Source organism: Peromyscus eremicus, chromosome X (genome assembly GCF_949786415.1).
Source record: "Peromyscus eremicus chromosome X, PerEre_H2_v1, whole genome shotgun sequence".
NCBI lineage: Eukaryota > Metazoa > Chordata > Mammalia > Rodentia > Cricetidae > Peromyscus > Peromyscus eremicus.
This window is the reverse complement of record NC_081439.1, coordinates 94,342,685-94,360,298: the sequence shown is the minus strand read 5'-3', so window position 1 is coordinate 94,360,298 and position 17,614 is coordinate 94,342,685. Positions and strand designations below refer to the sequence as shown.

Here is a 17,614-nt window from a genome sequence, read left to right as displayed (position 1 = left end):
ATCGTGTATGGGCTTCATCCCACCATCATGAAGCCCCATTCCTCCCTGAGGAACTATTGGAGTTATTAGTTGCTGGGGGAGGGAATATCATTCTTTTCAGTGGTATAGTGACTGACCAGTGAGCCATCTTCCAGTCAATAACCATACTCATGCTCATACAACCAAACATAATTAAAGTCCACAGGCCACACACAATAAAAAGACATGGAACTAGGTAGAGAATTTGTTGAGAAGAAGGGTATCAGTGGGAGATGGAAGAGAATAAAAAGGGTAATTGAGGGTGAAAACGATGAAAATTCATTCATTATATACATGGACAAAATTGTAAAACAGTGTGTGCTAGCATGCTGGAAGCTCCCAGAAATAGGTAGATTTAAAAAAAGCAGAGTCTTGTAGAGTCTCTTGACAGAGTATGGCCTTGAGACAGTGCACAGCCTAGTTATGCTGACTTTAGCCATCCCGTGTCACAGCTATTAAACAATATGTTTGTGTGTGTGTGTGTGTGTGTATGTGTGTGTGTGTGTATGTGTGTGTGTGTGTTCTCTGTATATGTGTGTGTGTGTATGTGTGTGTGTGTGTGTGTGTATGTGTGTGTGTGTGTGTATGTGTGTGTGTGTGTGTGTATGTGTGTATGTGTGTGTGTGGTGTGTTTGTATGTGTGTCTAGCATATGTGTACATGTGTATGTGAAGGCCAGAGGTCAAACTCGGGTGCTGATTGTTCTCTATCTTAAATTTTTAAAATTTTACATATCTATTCAATTTATGAGTATTTTGTCTGCATGTGTGTCTGTGCATGAAATGTGTGCCCAGTGGCTGTGGAGGTCAGAAAAAAGATGGTGGATCCCCGGGACTGAAATTACAAATGGTTGTGAACTACCATGTGGATTTCTATGGAAGTGCGTATAGCCAGTGCTCTTAACCACTGAGCCACCTCACCAGCAGTTGTACCACACTTTTTGAGACAAGGTTTCACTGAAACTCAAGTTCACTCATTGATTTCGATAAGGAGGATTAAAATGAGATCAATTTTCTTACTGCACTTCTATCTAGGAATAAGATGTACTGTGTCCTGCTTCTGTTATATTGCTTGCTTCCTGACTCAGATAGCCCACTCCTGTCCTAAATTTGAGAGGCAGATACAGAATACCTGTCCTAACCTGTCATTTTTGCTTCTGTAAAGTTCTGCTCATGCACATTAGTCACATAACTTCAAACCTGTAATGTATTAATAACAAAAGAAACACAGAATAATGCTGTACAATCTATAAACTTTGAAGTAACTGTAGTTAACAGTTTCTCGCCTGAGCACCAGCTCACTGCATCTGCTGCTGGCCAGCTTGATAAACATGACTTCTCCAACTCTTCAAATGCTCTCTTGGTTTTCCAGAGACCTTATTTCTGCAGCAATTTGTCCAGAATGGGTAGCTAGAAAGCCTCAAGAATTCCCCTGCCTCAGTCTCCCCAGTGCTGGAATTACAGGCATGCATTACATGCCTGGCTATTTATCTGGGTGCTGTATGTCATATTCAGGTCTTCAGACTTGCACAGCAAATGCTTTACTGATCTAGCCATCTCCAATCTCAGAATGTATTATTTTAAAATTGTATTTATTTTTAAATTATGTGTATGTATGTGTTCCTGTTTGTATATACACAATGTTGTGCACAGATACCCAAGAAGATGACACATTCCTTGGAATTGGAGTTGTAGGCAGTTGTGGGTCAGCATGGTACTCTGCAAAAGCATCGAGTGCTATTAACTACTGGGCCATCTCTCTAGCCCCCAATTATACATTTTTAAGCCAAGTTTGTGGCAATTTCTTATAGAAGTTATTGGAAAGGAATATATTATATTTTATTATCATTTTATTGCAGAACTGTGAGAAAACTAATTTGCTTTTTAATTCACCTAGTCAGTGGTTCTTAGTTGTGGCAACTTTTGTGAACTAATACTACTTTTGTGTTTACTCTTTTGAACAGTTGTTGTGAATGATTGTGCTCAAAGCCAATTAGCCACCATCTTGGGAGTTCAGCTGCACCCCCTTGGCAAAGAATTATCCCAGCTGTGCTTGGTGTCTGCTTCTGCTCTCTTATAGAGTGATGGAGAGAGGTTAAAATGAAAAGTATAGTAATTACATTATATAAAGTACATGCAAATAAAGTCTTTGGAAAATTTATTATGGCATGAACATCTGCTCTTACCAGTGCTACACATCTTACAGAAAATGCTAACTATTGTATTGAGGCAAAAGGCATGTCTTATAACTGGCATATGAAACATAAAATTGTGTGTATCTATTGGGAACCTTATGATGTTTCAATATATTTATACATTGTGCAAAATAAATATATGTATCTCCTTGAAGACATTACATTTTCATGATAAAATCATGCAAAATCTTTTGTTCTAGCTTACTGAAATACACATCACATTATTATTTATAACCACCTGACTGTGCAATTGTGTCACAGAACTTCTTATTCCTAACTCACCATCTTATCTTTATTCTCAATAGGAAAGAGTAGGGAATTGTCTTTAGTCTCCATTAATGTAGACAGAGGAGCCCACCTCATCAGTGGATGTGGTTTTTTTTTCTTTCTAAATCCATGCCTTGATTTGTTTGAATATATGAACTTTGGGGGAGTCACTGTTGCATCATTCCTTAAAGTACTGAATTCTCCTGTCAGTTTAACACCTTACACTGTCACATTCTTTAAGGTATTGCGTAGTATTTTGAGGCGTATAGCAGAGAAAAGTGAACCCACGCCATCTTGTCCTTGATTCATGCATTTTACATATTATAGAATAATTGTAGGTTTTTCTTAAAAGATGTGCCTGGACGACATAATTGATACTATAGAATACATGTATTTTGAGACTATTTCTTAGAAGTGACTGTGGGTAGAGACAGTAATTCTGAAGTAGGTGAGGAAGATGGGTGTAAGGCCAAGAAGTGAGAATGCAAACACCTATGGTTAGATCCTGTTCGCTGAGGAACTGGGTACTATAGAGGAACTGGGTACTATAGTGACTTTAGTATCAGCTATTTGGATGACACTTACGCCCCTTTGCAATTTTCCAGTCTGTATGCAGAAATAGATTTAAATTATTTGTGAAATAACCGTTTGTGATATTCTTTGGCATACTGCATCAGTCAGTCGGTTATGGATTGTGAACCTTAAAATTCAGAGGCATAATTCTCTCTTTATAGAGAGTTAAAGGTGACATAGAAGGGTAACAGAAAGTATCTACAGAACAGAAAGAAAAAAATTACAAGAGTTCAAGAAAAAGAGACCATGAATTTGAAAAATGAGGGAGGGGTCACATGGGAGGGTTTGAAGCAAGGAAAGCGAAAGGGGAAATGTTATAATCTCAAAAATATAAAAAAGTAACAATACTCTAAGTAAGAGATACTCTGAACATAGATGGGGAGAAAAAAAAGTTCACAAGACCCCACCCCTAGATGAACAAGTACTGGAAGTCAATGACTAATGAGAGAGAGAATCGGTGTTCTCCAGGGACAAGCCCCTTAATATGCTATCCAATTCCAAGTGATCAGCCCTGAAAAATGTGTACATATGAGCAATACAAAATGGAATCACTAGGTTTTGTGGGTCATGAATTTGAGAGGCAAATGGGGGGAAGAAACAGAAGGAATTGAAGAGGGGAGAGAAATGGGTGGGGATGATGTAATACAGTACTCATGTATAAAATTTTTAAATGTAAAAATTTAAATCAAAAATGATTTTTCAATTTAAATTATGAACCCATAAATACATTTGAATATTATCATGTATGCTAATCTCTGCTGTACTATGCTCAATATGCTAAGAAAAGAAATCAAATGCAATACTTTATTTCATTCTGAAATTCCTGGTCTGAATATACAAAGTCCTGGAGTTTCCATTTCATTATATTAAAAAGTGATGGAAACACATGAACTATGAACCAATGGCTGAGGGGTCCCCAACTGGATCAGGCCCTCTGAATGGGTGAGACAGTTGATTGGCTTGATCTATTTGGGAGACATCCAGGCAGTGGGTCCGAGTCCAGTGCTCATTGCATGAGTCGGCTGTTTGAAACCTGGGGCCTATGCAGGGTCTCTTGTCTTGGCCTGGGAGGAGGGGACTGGACCTACCTGGACTGAGTCTACCAGGTTGATCTCAGTCCTTGGGGGGAGGCTTTGCCCTGGAGGAGGTAGGAATGGGGGGTGGGATGGGGGGAGGGTGAGGGGGGGGGGGGAGAACAAGAGAATCCGTGGCTGATATATAGAACTGAACTGTATTGTAAAATAAAAAAAATAAAATAAAATGAAGTGAATGAGATTTACCAAACTTAATAGTGTGTGCTTATTTGGATTAAGAGTTTAATGATTATATATATATATATATATATATACCCATTCTGAGGATACAGTGTGACATTTCTCAGTGTTGTCTATTTGAAATATATTTTTAATGAAACCAGAGACTAAATGAGAACATTACCCATAACCATTGCCATGGTAGATCTACAAAAAATTTGGAGTTCCAAGGGAGAAAGAAAATTATAGCAGTGATATAACAATTATAACAGCAATAATAATATATTACTGGACACCTAAGGAAATCATTAAAGAAGCAAAAGCATAAAAAATTACAAGTATAGTCATTTTGAAGTGTACTGTGATATATACACCCAGTGATATCTGAAGGATTCTGAATGTCTAAAATAGCTTCATTTTTCAGTTTTCAAACCAGCACACTTACCTTCTTGACACTGTATAGATCAGCCTGAGTTTTAATTGTTCTCCAGATTACCTTTCATGTTCTTATCTCCCCACAAAACTCCCCTGATTTTTTTTTTTTTTTTTTTTTTTTTGGTTTTTCGAGACAGGGTTTCTCTGTTTTCCCCTGATTTTTTTATGGGATTAAACTCAGGCATATGTTCTATGACTGAGCTTTAACGCCCTCAGTGTGCCTCCTGAGTTTTCAAGGGCAAATCATGAGTATCAAAGTGGAATAATTGAAAATACAAATGGGTGTTAGAATCAGCTTAATTTACATTCAGATCTTAACTTTGATATTTTTCTAGTCCGATAATGTAACCTTGAGCAAGGCATTACGTAAATGAGAAATGAATAAGCCACATGTGGGCAGAAGTTTGTTGTTATTAGTTTTTACACTAGCATCAGTACTGAGAAGTGTAGTTGGTATAAAATAAGTAGTCAAAAAGTGGCTGTGGCATGGATTATTTTCAATTTCCATAACTACAAAAACAGACTTTTTTTGTGAAATTTGAAGTGATAAGATAACAGCTGTTTAAGTCTTGACATATTACTATAGCCAAAGTCCGATGATACTTTGTCCTTCAAAAATTTGACCATCCTCACAAAGTCTTATTGAGATGTCCTTACCCCAATGTGCTCTAATTGTGTAAAAGATTCTCATTGTCATTACTCTCCAATCTGACGTGTGTAAATTTTTCTGTGTGGCTAATACTAGATAATTGTGGTGTTTTGATTAGGTCACTTCCACTTTCCATTGTAGATATCAATCTGGGTTTGTCTCTTTTACAATGGGGACTATATATCTGTACTGTCTGTTGTAGTGTTTTTAAAAAGGCACTCTCAAGCCAGGCAGTTTCTTTGCCTGCCACGTAGGAAATACATGAGAAAGGTCAGATGTGTTTATTTTAGTGAGCGAAGTTACATACAATTAGCCATGTGGTCAGCAACTTGCATAAAGCTATGATTCTAAATAGGGTTGGCAACCTGAGTAAGCTAAATAGGTATTCTAAGTTTCATTTAAAGTAATGCAAAATGAAATGGATTAAACATAATACTTCAAGGACATATTCAATGACAGGATAACTGGTGGGAAATAAAAGCTGGGGGAAAAGAATTATTTAAATAATGACAGGGTAAATATTACCAATTCAGTGCTCCCAAGTAACTTTAGCAGACACAAAGCAGTCCATCACTTGTTTTTACCAGCTCATGGTGAATTGAACACATTGCTGTTACACAATATTTACTCATTTCCTCGCTATGGAGCATTGAACCTGCCCTTTTTTTTTTTTTATAACAGTTGCACTTAAAGTGAAACTGTGTAAAATCAGAAAACTAAATAAAAATAAAGCATGCTTTGTTGCTACAATGAGAATAATAGTGATATTTCCTTGTAAACTAACAAAAAAAGGTCTTGAAAATCTCTGCTTAATTAATTTTGAGCATAAAAATAGGTCTTGAAAATCTCTGGTTAATTAACTTTGAGGCTAAGTTCTGTTAGTATGTGGATACGGAATGAGCTCATAATATTACTTTGAACTATAAACAGTTCTGTGAATGAAAACACACATAATGAATTAGAGTGTAATGGGAAGAGATAATTTGAGGTTAAATCCAGTTTCTTTTGAAAATGTGGTTAATAATTTTTTTTCACATTTATCTATTTATTTATTAATGATATCTATACGTCCTCCTTGGTGACTCTTCTATCCATCTCTTGTTTATTTTTTAAATTAGCTCTTTGTTTTCCTAATTTACTTTTTTTTTTTTTGGTTTTATCGAGACAGGGTTTCTCTGTGTAGCTTTGCGCCTTTCCTGGATCTTGCTCTCTAGACCAGGCTGGCCTTGAACTCACAGAGATCCGCCTGCCTCTGCCTCCCGAGTGCTGGGATTAAAGGCGTGCGCCACCACCGCCCGGCCTAATTTACTTTTTATTAGGTACATTGCTGCCAAAAGTTGTCTGCCACAGCTTCCTTTTCATTCATTTAAGTGTCATTGTTTAATGCTCATAAAGCATAATTTCTCTCCTCTTTTGTGTCTCATTTACAGTTTTGTCCAGAATTGAGTAGCTAGAAATCCTTCATCTGACTTGAGCAGTGTCACCTTTTACTAAAAGGATGAGTCGAAAGCCAAGAAAGAAGCAGAAGCCTTTTCCTGAGAGGCCAGCCCCTCCTCAAGTGTTGCTCCTGTGGCTGGCCTTTCCTTATCCCTAGCATGGAATTTCCTAGAGAAACTTCCTGTGGGCGGATTCCTCTCTTTTGTTCTTCCTTCCTCTTCCTTGAGGTGTTTGGGAAGCTGCCAAAGGTGTAAATGACTGTATTTTCTGTCACCAGTTTTTCTCCCTTGACTTTTCACTACAAGAGCCTTAGGTTCCAATAATAATTCTAAGAACTCAAATGTCATAAGGATTTTTTCCTTTTGTTGTCTTGTAGAACATTAGTAGCTTTGCGTTTAGCTTTAAATTCCATTTGAGTTAGTTTTTCTTAGGTGTGAAATCTTAGGAGGATTGAGATTTGTTTGTTACATATGATAGCCAATAATTCCAGTAATATTTGTTAGAAAGATTGCTTTTTTTCCTCCACGGAAATGTATTTGAGCCTTTGCTATATTTGTCAATTTTTCAATCTTTGATTGTAATCCATTTATTCTTTCAACATAGCATTCTTCTTGATTATTGTTGTCTGAGAGTAAAATCTAAGATCAAATTGATACTATGACTTCTCCATTATTTTAAATCTCTGTCTCTGTCTGTCTGTCTGTCTGTCTCTCTTTATTTGTATGTGTTTTGGGGTGTGAGTGCAGGGGCACGCATGCCTTGAACCAAGTATGGGGTTGCCTCCTTGCTCTCCACCCTGTTTGTGACAGGTTCTCCTTATACACTACACAGCTGCCCTATGAACTTCCAGGATTCGCCTTTCTCCATCTCTCACCATAGCCTAGGAGTATTTAGATTACACACAGAAACTACCTCATCCAGCTTTACATGGGCTCTGGGGATCTGAACTCAGGTCCTCATGCTTGAAGAACAAACACTTTATATACCAAACTGTTTTCCCAGTCCCAAGTCACTTTATTTTCAAAATTGTTTTGGCTCCTCTTTTCCTTTATGTTTCAGTAATATTTAAATTATCTTTTGTATTTATACCTCTCAAATATGCATTTTTTTTATCAAAAATGAACTGAATTTATAAATCATTTCAAGGAGGATTAATACCTTTAGAGGAGTGACTTGTCCAATTATATTAAAGGTAAGTCTCTTACTTTTTTAGACTACTTAATTTATCTTTTATAGTAGTTTTAATTTTCTTCATAGAACCCTATTACATATTTTAGTAGATTTATACCTCTGATTTGTTTTTATTATATTGCAAACAGTAATTTTCAATTTGTTTTCCAATTTCTCTTGCTGGTATATAGAAGCACAAATTATTTTTGTATATGAACTTGTAAAATAAGAGCTTGCAAAATTCTTTTATTTGTGATTCTAATGATGTAGTTCTTGGTGAATATGTATATTCCTGCCATGGACTTTTTATTTTCACAGAGATATAATTCAGTGCAAACTTTCTACCACTAAGCCACATCCCCATACCATAAACTTAAATACCCTTAATTTTCAGGCTAAAGATCTTCCCGGTGTATTGTAATTTTTCTTCCCATCCCTAGATCAGTCGTTTCTTCAAGGTGACTATTTTTCTATTTGTGTTCACCATTATACTTTGTGTACTGAGCTAGGAAATAAGTTCAAATGTTCATATTCATATGTATAGAAATTTATCTATCATCTACCTGTCGGACATCTATCTTTAGAAATTTAGAATGACATCAATATTATTTTTTTCCTTTTATTGAAAATAGATTTTTGTCTCACATAATATATCCCAATTTTGGTTCCCCCTCTTTAATCTACTCTACCTTCTTCACCTCCCTTCCATCTGAATGAAACTGTTTTCTGTCTTTTATTAGAAAACAAACAGGCTTCTATGGGATTATAATATAATATAACATAACATAACATAACATAACATAACATAACATAACATAACATAACACGAAAACTAACACATCAGAATAGGACAAAACAAACAGGAGAAAAAAGCCCAAGGAAGAGAGAACCACTTGTCCTGCATTCAGGACTCCTTTAAAAACACTAAACTGGAAGCCATAATAAATACATAAAGGAGCTGTAGAATAAAAAGAGAGGATAAAAATATGAATTAAATAAAAATTTAAAACAGTAGGATAAAATTAAAAAAAAATGAGCCCTGACAAGATGTTATGAGACAAGTAACCTCCAAAGATGCAATTGAATTCATCTTCTGTTGGCCGTCTACTGCTAGCCATGCAGCCTACCCTTCAGAGTAGTTTCCCCAGTAAGACTTCCTTGGCGGAAACTAAATTTTCATCTGCAAATGATTATCAATTAGAGATAGCTTCTGGGTTAGGGATGGAGGCATGTGTCCTGGTCTCCTTTCAGCTCTAGGACCCCATCTGGTGCAGACCTGTGCAGGTCCTGTGCATGCTGCCTCAGTCTCTGTGTGTTCATATGAGCTTTGATCATTTTGTTTTAGGGGAACTTGTTCTCCTGGTGTCCTGCATTGCTCTGGCTTTTTAAATCTTTTGACATCCTCATGAATATTAGTCAATTAACATACATTTCATTGTTTCCTTCTCTTTTTTTCAATTTTCTTATTTCATATACAATAATAAGAAATTCAGCTTTAAAAATTTTTTAGTATATGGATATACATAAAATTTTAGAACACACAGAAAATCATCTCAGAATATGTCATGTATCAATGATGGAATCAAATGTAAAATTGAAAGTTCAATTATTACAATTTTCTTTATCCTTAAATTGATTATATATTTTTGTGAAGGTGTTTTAAAATTATTTGGGTTCTTAATTTTTTTATATTACTCACATCAATGTGATCATTACATTAATTTCAAATAGGTTCTTTCCATTTTATTCAAAATTTTTTTTCTTAGTGCTCTGAAGTAATGCTTGGAATATTATGAATATCTGATCTTTCAAAGTCTGATTGAATTGCCCAGTGAAACTAGTGGTGTTTAATTGTGGAGTCCTTTCTGACCAGTTTATTCTTCTCCAGAAACTGCTTTGCTAATTTTTATATGTGAAAGAGTAAATTTTGTTAGTCTGGATTTTCATTTTAATTGATGTTCATAGAATTCTACAATCTAAAGTTCTTAAAAATAATTTTGTGGTTATTATTCCATTGCTATACTGTTTTATATAATCTCTCTTTGTCCTTGTTTAAATTGACTAAAATTTTTCATTTTTGAAGTATATCTTTTAAAAAAACAGATTTTTATTTCTAATTTGAATATATTTATTTTTCTGTTCTTTGTCCAATCAATTACTTCTATTATCTGTCTTTGAATTAATTCTTTACCTTTCTTTGTTTTTGTGATTCTCCAGAGTTGCTATAATGACAATTTATTTGTGTGTTTTAATGTTTCACAATAAATGTGAACAGCTGTATAAATTTTCCTCTGATTACTATCTAAGTATAACCCATAGTTATTACATTAGATACTTTTGTTAGCAAACTTTAAATTCCTGGAAAGCCAAGGCTACCAGAGAAACCCTGTCTCGAATCAACAACAAAATGTTTAAACTTGTTTTATAACTTCAAGATTAAATGGTCTTAAAACTTTGTTGTTAGTACTTTCTAGCATTATTACTTTGTTATTAAAAAGTACTTTTGTAATACTTATATTTTTCTAGTGATCTCTTTTTGGCCTAATCTATAATTTGCAGGGAACCATGGAGTTGGATTGGCCTAGCTGCCTTGAGAGGCATGTGTTTTAGGTTTTCCACGTTAGAATCCATGGCTCCTGGGCTCAATGTGCCTTCCAGTTCCCGAGAGACCAATGCACTCCCTCAGGTAGTGAAGCGTTCAGAATGCTTTGTGTTTCTGTATGTTCCCTTGAGCATGGAAACTAGGACAATTGGTCTTAGACATTAGTCTTGTGTACCCTGTATGACTTGCAAACTTCACTGTCTCTTGGCAGCTACAACTGTATTGATCCTGGCAATTGTCATTGTCTTCTGTTTCTGACAAAAGTATAAAGAATCGCATTGCTCTCAATAAAATTGTCACAGCATCAGTTGTGCTGTAGTTCCCTCCAACCTGGCCTGATTTCATTCCCCTGGCCATATCAGGTGACCTTGGCTTGGTAAGTAAGTGCAGGCGCTTACAATAATTAATGTTTGTGAATGCTTCATGCATATGGAAGAAGATACGCTCTGTATAAATATGCTAAGCCCAATATATATCATACCATAAGATCTGCACTTATATTTATTTTGTCTCACTCCCACCCACTCTCTTGAGAAAGTCTCACCATATAGTTCAGGTTGGCTTTGAACTCACTATGTGAGCCAACATAGTCTTGAACTGGTGGTGATTCTGGTGCATTAGCCTCCTGAATGATGATATTAGAGGTGTATACCATCATGCACCCCTTCTCCCCTTCTCCAGTCTTCATTGTATTGAGTATGATACCTTCTAATCATTCCCTTTTTTGAATATTTTCTTTATAAAGTTCATAGTTATGGTAGAATGCAAAGATTTTCTTACCTGATACATATTCACTGTTAATTGTGTCTTTTATCATTAAACATCCTTTTCCATCTTACTGTTTTTATTTGAAATTGATTTTGTCAGATATCAAAATCACAATGTCTACTTTAACCACTGCTTGTTTTGTATACTTTTTTCCATCCTAATACTTTAGCCATAATAAATCACTGCTTCTCATGGCACTATTTAAAAACAACTTTTCAAAAAGGAAAAAATAATTACATTCCTAATTATCAGGTTGCTATTTCAAAGTATTTTCATATTTTAATGTATTTAATTATGTTTTAAGTGTTTTCTTTTGGTTTTCTTCTGTTTGAGTTTTATTAGTATGTATTTATTATACAAAATAGACTACATTATATAAATTACTACAAAGTAATATATATATATATATATATATATATATATATATATATATATATATATATATATATATATTACTTTGATCATATTCACCTCTAATTCTTCACAGTGAATGCTGGCTTCTTGTCATTTAATAAACTCTGGATTCCTCATCTGAGAGGGACTAAATGATACTTGTCTTTCTGGGTCTGACATAATATGATGAAATTTGCAGTGACTGTCTTATACTGTGATTGTCTACTATGCTCATGCATGAGACAAATGAGGGATATTTGCATCTTTGTCTGCTGCTGATTTTTAAGATTTTAAGGTCAAGCACATCTTCTCAAATATAGCAAAGTATGACTTCTTTCCAGGACTTTTGGTGAACAGTGGAGGGCAGTATGGGGAGATTTGATGGTCCTTACATGTAACATTTTGTCATGTAAATACTTTTTTCTCTCTGTACCCTATCACTGTCCTTTTTCCTCAAATATCAGTTCTTTCTTTCTTTTTTTCACTCCTTTCTACCTCCAGGAAGTTCATTTTACTTGAGATTTATGCACACTTTTAAGTCTGTGACCTGAAGCTCATCTTGGAAACTTTTAGGAATGTACGTTTTAAACCATGTTATTAGGTCAATCTTAGTTTTCCTAATAATGCTCTTTTTTTTAACCTTTGTTATGTCATCTTTGCAATTTTTATAGCTTTCTCTTCATCTACCTCAGAAAAGCGTTCAGTAGGGAGCTCACAGTAGAAACTTACCTTTGAAATTGCTGTTTCACTTCATTTCTGTGACTTCTTCTTAATGATATTGGAGGAGTAATAGTTACTGACCAGTGAGAGGTGAAATACTGGTGCTTTGAGGTAAATATGCCATTGAAACTCAGTGGAGATAGTAAAAACCTATTTCCTAAGAACGCCTTCTGGAATAACTGATATGATTAGGTACTGTCACTGTAGACTTCGGAGAGGCTAATTACTTTTTAAGTGTCATGAGAGATTACATTGTAAACACATTGTTTTTCTTTTATGAGTTTTACACTAGATAGTATTTTAATAATATTTTTTTCTGTCTAATTCTATTATACATTTCAGGGAACTAGCTGGACTTCTTTCTTTTACTCTACAGGAAGATGATTAACAATTAAAGTTAAACTGAGCTCTCCACATATTAACAAATAAATTGGAATTGGGATCTCGAATTTTGTAGTAAAGACACTTATAGAAAGCTAAGTGTAGTGGCATATACCTGTGTTACCAGTTATGTGGGAACCTGAGGCAGGAAGAGTATGTGAGTTTTAATTGATTAACTAATATTTAATACTAATGTTTCTAAAAGTTTAATGTTTTTCTTTTAATTTTTACTGTGTACATATGAGTGTTTTGCCTATATGTATGTCTAGGTACCAGATGTGTGTACTAGTGCCAGAGGACACTGGGTCTCCTGAGACTACAGTCACAAATAGTTGTGAGCTGCCATGTAGATGTTGGGAAAAGAACTTGCAGCTTCTGGAAGAGCATCCAGTGTTATTGACCACAATTTTATGTGATTTTGATTTTTTATTATAAGTACTCGCCAAAACCAAACCTAGATTAAAAAAGGAAAGAGATGGCAGAAAAATCAAACAACAGATTGAAGCTTCTCAAAAATCATTATAGAAGCTGAATTTTATGGTTGTGATATGAGCTTGTATTTATATGCTCAGAAATTAATTTTTATACCTTCTCTCCTTATCAAAATATGAATTATAAACTACATGAAGAAAAAGAACAACTGTTTTTGAGTGCCCATTTTATACCAACTACTTTGTCAACATAAAAAAAATTACTTATTCTGGGGCCATAGCAGTGATTGAGTACTTCTGTAAATCAAGTGGATTCAATTATCAATGGACTAGAAACATTTCTTAAAATAAATTTATTGAAGAAGATAAGTTTGATTTTCTTTTTATGTATTAGAGATGGGACTTACAGTAAGTATACTGGCAAAAATACAGGTAGAGTGACGTTTTGCTATTATCCCACTCTGTATGGTTATTCATTATTTTTTTTGCAAATGACTTTGAGGAGTAAGGTACTCATGCATAATTTCAATATATCATAAAATAGCTGTTTTGAGTCTTGAAAATTCAGCTACAATTTTATTTCGTAATCCTCAACACATCCGATCAATTTCTTTTCACTTACATTTTGTTTTTAAACTTTGGTTTCCAAGTTCTATAGATCGATTAATTGTACAGATGAGTCCTATGAGGCTTAGCACAAACTTAAGGACCAACGTGAGTCTGAGAAATGAATGTAATTGTACTCACCATAAAGAATTGCAAGCAGAGACAGGGGCATGACAAGTAGTCCCACCAGCATATCTGCAATGGCTAGGGACATTAAGAAGTAATTGGTTGCATTGTGCAGTTTCTTCTCCATGCTTACTGCCATGATAACGAGAATGTTGCCCCCTATAGTCATGATTATAATCACGACGATTGAAAGTGCTGGCCAGTTTTGTACCCCGTCTGGAAACTGAAACAAGCGTCCACCATCGGAGGAATTAAAAATGTCAGTTACTATAGCTGCTACTGGACTTATGGAAATATCGAATTGCCAAACCAATAGGCCGATTAGGTGCACACTGAAAAGAAACAGAAAAGAAAAGAAAAGAACATCAGGCTTTGCTTACACACAATATATCACTTACAATAAACAATAGCCTCCCCCACCACTACCTTGACCATGACTACCTCCATTCTCATCATTTCAGTTTTTATCATTGCACTTTTACTGAGTGATTGCTATGAGTTACATATGCACTTAGTGTAACAAAATATATACGTATATAAGATTTGATTACATATAAAACCCACTTGAGTTCAGTACTGACATATTAGCATTACATAGGTGGAAAAAGAATGGATTTTAAAAACGAAATGACACTTTCTCAGGCCAATATAGCCAAGTAACTGACAGGACCAGGGGCCATCATAAGGTCTGATTTCAGACTATTCTAAAAGTTCACTTGAGTCCCAAAGCACACTGTCATTTAACGTGGTGTAATAGTTTATGATTTTTCTTTTATTTTGTTGTGTTGGCTTACTTAAGACCATTTTTAAACAAGTATCTAAGGTGCTTTGAGTTTGGCTCCCCCTCATATCCTCAATACATTTCCTTTGCTCTCCTGTCCCCTTTAGTCCCCTTTAGTCTGCTTTGTCCCCTGGATGGTTTTGTTTCTCTTTTCACGTCATCTGTTCATATGCGATTATGTGGATCTATGAAGATGAGTCTCTCCAAATGAGAGAAAATATGTGGTATTTATCTTTCAGAGGCCTACTTCATGTTTTATTCTTTATATTTTCAAAATATTATTTTCTTTGCGCTCTCCTTTAAGAAAGCTATGAGAGGAATAAAGGGATATTTTCTTAACGGATCTGGTAACCAGACAAGAAAAGTGGAAGTTGATCTAAATTGAAAAGAATGTGTAAGATATTGTCAGAACAATTTTATGCATGCGTTTTGAAATATACTGTGATACTAGTACACATTCATTTCTTTTTAGAAGTATGTCCAAGCTCTCGTATTTGCAAAGTGACTTTCTGTTAGTTGTGAGTTTCTTGTTTAGTGCTTTAAATTTCATGCTTTTACTACCCTCCTCATTTGTGTCCTTGGTTTTCTAGGACTTACTCTAAGCTTAAGAGTAATGTATGCAGATGATTGATTCCCATGGGCAGAGTCAGGAACTAAATTTTAGATATGTATTTTTTATTGGTCCTTGAACAGAGTCTGCTAGTAGGAATCTCAAGCTAGGTGGCATTATAAGACAAGGGAAATGTGGACATTTCACTTTTGTAAATTTCAAATTAATTTACCTCATAGTGATGAGATTTATTTAAGTTAGAAACACAAATGTTCTCTCAGGATGTGAGCTCCTAAAGCATGTCCAACAAAACCAACACACTCATCTTGCCTGATAAAAATGATAAACAATCACGTTCAAAATTTCCTGTTTGAAAATATGATTTGTGAATGACTGTTTTTTGGATAAGACCTATCTGTCTATCTATCTATCTATCTATCTATCTATCTATCTATCTATCTATCTATCTATCTATCTATCTACCTGTCTGTCTATCTGTCTATCTATCTATCTATCTATCTATCTATCTATCTATCTATCTATCTATCTATCTAACTATCTATCTATCTATTATTTTCAGTTATTGCAAAAGAGCAAAAGGATTCAGGACTTCTCAGCTGTACTGCTCAGAGTTTACACATTCTACTTCTCAAATAGTAGGATTGCGTTAGGTGAGATTTCCAGCGTCATTGTTCTTGTATCTAAATCTTTACCTACTCCTTCACATTGCATTCTTTGAATTCAACTACTGGCTCATTCCAGGATCACAGTGCTCTGCTCTGTCCAGCTTTGTCCTCAGTTTCTGCCCTCTGATCTCTAGTAGCCTCCATTATCTTCACAAATCAGATGCTAATAACACCCCTTCTCTCTTTTTCTCTAGTTCAGCATCTATCTATGCTAAGCTGACCCTAGACTTGTAACCATCCTGTCTCAGTCACCTTGGTGTCAGTATTATAGGTATGCTGTGCCATAATTAACAGCCATTTGATTGTCTTAATTGTTCAGCTCATACAGAAAAGAAACTCTTTAAGCTTCACCCATGATAAAAGCAACCACAAAAAAATGAATTACTTGAACTGAGGCTATTATACCCATATTATGAGCTTTAAATTTAATTAGATGCCTGATTATCCCTTTTCCCCATTTATTATCTTTAAATAGGAAATATTAATCTTTTTTGATACAAGTCATAGAGTTGCCTGATTATATGCAAGCATTTTTATATCATCGAGCAAACAATCATAAAAGTAATTTTGCTGTTTGATTAGAATAAATAATAGAATCCTTACAGGAAGGAGTGCACCGCGTTGCTCAGGTTCACCATGATTGCTTCAGTCTTAAGCAACCAGAGGTTCAAAGTGAGAATTTGGAAATTAACAGACTGGTTTCATTCCCTGAGGAGAGAAAAAAAGAAAAAGAAAAAGAACATTAGTTAAAATTGCACATAACTTGCATATCTAACAATTAAATAAACTCAAATGCACTTATTTAGTGATAAGAAAGTCAGTACTCCATTTACTGAAGAGGTAAACATGTTATACAGAAGCAATAAAAAGCAGGTAGGAACAAATTTTTTCACTTATTTACAGGCTCATCTAGGGTCTAGTGATGTGTGGCTTTGCTGCAGATTCCCCTGTTAGGGTATACCAAGCTTCAAATCAGTGTTTTGAGAAAGGAGATATGAATAGATCCTTAAGATTTGCAAATCATTGGGAAAACATATACAATTTAAAATACATTTGCATTTCTAAAATTAAAAGTTTTCTAAAAACTATAACACATTTCAAGAATTTATATACCATGAACGTATTTTTTACACTTTCAGTTTTCTTTTGTTCCCAAATGAAGCAATCTGCATTTATATAGGCAGTTCTATTTATACTTTTGCATTAACCAACAATACTCACCAGAGGGCAGCAGTAACTGGTTTATACTCAAATAAACATATCAGTCAAGTTTACCATATTACATAGTCACTCTAAGTAATAACTAATTAGTAGCGAATTAATGAAATGTTACAGCCCAAGCAGGTGAGGCAGTATTGAAAATTGAAAACTGAAGGTCAGTTGTATTAGATGATTGAAACAACACTCTTAGCTTCTTTTGTGGATTGAGAGGTGACACTGTAACTTCAAGAAATTTATAAAAGAATTTCGGAGTGGATGCTTTTTGTTTCCATAAGTTGTCTTTCAAAGGATTTTTTGTGATATCACAAAGTATTTGTGTATCGAACTACTTATCACTTATTACTATATTTGGTA

The 17,614-nt window shown here is 34.8% G+C and overlaps 1 protein-coding gene across 2 annotated transcripts in view; it reads right to left on the bottom strand.

The window, feature by feature from the left end:
* Positions 1-16,677, bottom strand: part of Htr2c (5-hydroxytryptamine receptor 2C) — a 74,428-nt gene extending 57,751 nt beyond the window's left edge. For both annotated transcript variants that reach the window (XM_059250630.1, XM_059250631.1), the window contains exons 1-2: positions 16,643-16,677; positions 14,038-14,354 (exon numbers count right to left, since the gene is read on the bottom strand). In XM_059250630.1, the coding sequence (XP_059106613.1) occupies positions 14,038-14,354; positions 16,643-16,677 (352 nt within the window). The remainder of the gene's footprint in view (positions 1-14,037; positions 14,355-16,642) is intronic.
* Between the last annotated feature and the right edge of the window lie 937 nt (positions 16,678-17,614).